Source organism: Cyprinodon variegatus, unplaced genomic scaffold (assembly GCF_000732505.1).
Source record: "Cyprinodon variegatus isolate N-32 unplaced genomic scaffold, C_variegatus-1.0 Scaffold446, whole genome shotgun sequence".
Taxonomy (NCBI): Eukaryota; Metazoa; Chordata; class Actinopteri; order Cyprinodontiformes; family Cyprinodontidae; genus Cyprinodon; species Cyprinodon variegatus.
In genome coordinates, this window is record NW_015150899.1 from 355,833 (window position 1) to 357,946 (window position 2,114).

At 38.4% G+C, this 2,114-nt stretch overlaps 1 protein-coding gene across 1 annotated transcript in view; it reads left to right on the top strand.

Annotated features, from left to right (window-relative positions):
* Window positions 1–2,114, top strand: part of ap3b1 (adaptor related protein complex 3 beta 1 subunit) — a 91,916-nt gene that overhangs the window by 10,632 nt on the left and 79,170 nt on the right. The window contains exon 5 of the mRNA XM_015389047.1: window positions 1,469–1,629. Coding sequence (XP_015244533.1) covers window positions 1,469–1,629 — 161 coding nt within the window. The remainder of the gene's footprint in view (window positions 1–1,468; window positions 1,630–2,114) is intronic.

Below are 2,114 nucleotides of genomic sequence, written 5' to 3' on the forward strand. Positions count from 1 at the left end.
AGAGACAGACAGAAACACAAATCGACTCAATAAAATAATGTCCTAGGTAGAGGTTATTAACCAATGAGTAGCAAACTTTCAAAATAAGCAGAGTGTTTCTTTGTACAAGTAAATGTCAGAGATTTTAGATTAGTGTTTCACCGCTGCCAGTATCGGACGGGGCCCTGATCCAGCACCAAAATGGTGGTACCGGTATCTGCAAGTTCCAACAAATCGGGCACCAATGCCATTTTGAGAGTTTATTCAGCTATTGTCACCCATTCCCGGTAGGCATTCACTTTGTATTAATCTTTTTCCTACTTCACAAAGGTAGGTAGCAGCTTGACAAAGCCATGATGGCAATTATTTTACATCCAAGTAGTATGCAGTTCTTCATATATATATATATAAACACATTAATTTCAAACAGATGGTATCGGTATCGGACAATACTGGACAGCCAGGTATTGGTATCGGGTCCAAAAAATGGCATCGCCGCAAAACTATTTTAGATATTGGCAGATAAAATTGTATATGAGTTTTTTGGCTAATACCCAGTATTCGCGTTGAGGGGAGATGAGGAGGGATGGTATCCCCCTTCTTAAAGATTTATAAAAAAAATTATCCCGCTTCTTAAATTACCTTCCTCCCATACCATCCCCTGTGAAACTTTATTACTGATTGTGTTAAAGTTCTACTGTATATTAACAGTAATGGCAATAATATTGCGCCTTTGAAATTTGGGGGGCTGTGGGCTTACCAGTAGCCTGAGCAAAATAAATAAAATTTAAGAAGTTGTCTACCATGATTATGAAGCTGATCCCAGTGGGAAATTTATCCTCCACATTAGTCCCTAACTACGTAGGGTTAGTGATAGCTAGACCAGTCCAGGGACTGACTACAGTTCTACTGTAAGGTGCCCTGACATGTAACAACCATACCATGCATAGTGCTTTAGGTTAATAGAATATATTAATTAGGTTAATTATGCTTCAAAAAAAAGAAAAGAAAAGAAAAATCACCACCCCCTTCTTTTTTTTCTTTACAACTAGACTACTGCTAATATCGGACTGATATCCCATAATAATATCGGATCTGGACATCCCAGATCCGATATTAAGGAAATCACAAGTTATACATGTTTGTAATCCACATTGTCTAAAACTGAAAATAAAAATTTTATTTAGATTGCAGTTATATTGTTAGAGCTATATTCACTGCCATTATTTGATATACGATGGCTGTTTGAGGATCGTTGCATCTGCAGCGCATAGATCTACAACCTAACTACTTAAGAAAATGTTTACTAACCTTTTTGCAACTAATTTGTAGTGCTAACGGTGGTTAGCCTGAGTAAACTGTTTTCTGCAGCACTTCCACCTGCTGTTCTCTTGGTACTCCTGTTTCTCTACCACTGCATTGCTTATTGAAGAGTAAATATTTTTCACTAATCTTTTTTTTTTAAATGTTTTATTTATTCTTTTGTCAGGATCCAAACCAGTTCATCCGAGCGAGTGCCTTAAGGGTCCTGTCCAGTATCCGTGTCCCAATTATCGTCCCCATCATGATGCTGGCCATCAAGGAGGCCGCCTCGGACCTTTCCCCTTATGTCAGGAAGACCTCTGCGCATGCCATCCAAAAACTCTACAGGTAGGGTTGTTTTTGCACCTATTGTTGGTACTAGCTGCTGGCAAACGACATAAAACTGTTCTAGTTGGGAAAAGTCGGCAGATTGAGTCACAGTGAAGTGTGTGAGGGTGATTAATGCAACATGACATCGATGGCACTCAAACGAAAAATAGTTTTGGTGTTATCAACTGATTACAGACACATTGTCTGGTACATACCTGTTTATTAAAGTCGTCATTTAATAGGTTTTTAATTTCGTTGTGTTGTTAAAAAGTAATTGTTGCTTTACATCCGCTAGCACTTACAGAATCGAATCGCTATCATCAATATTTTGAAGGATTTCTAAATCCTGATTTGCTGTTAGATTTCTTCGGAAAGCAATTTTTTCCTAACCTGACTCCGCCAGATGGATTTGCTCCGCATATCCATCAGGAAACCTTCAGTTGAAGTAATTTTGGGAAGGGGCGAAAATACTGGTTAGCTGATTGGCCTATGTTGGTGATAGA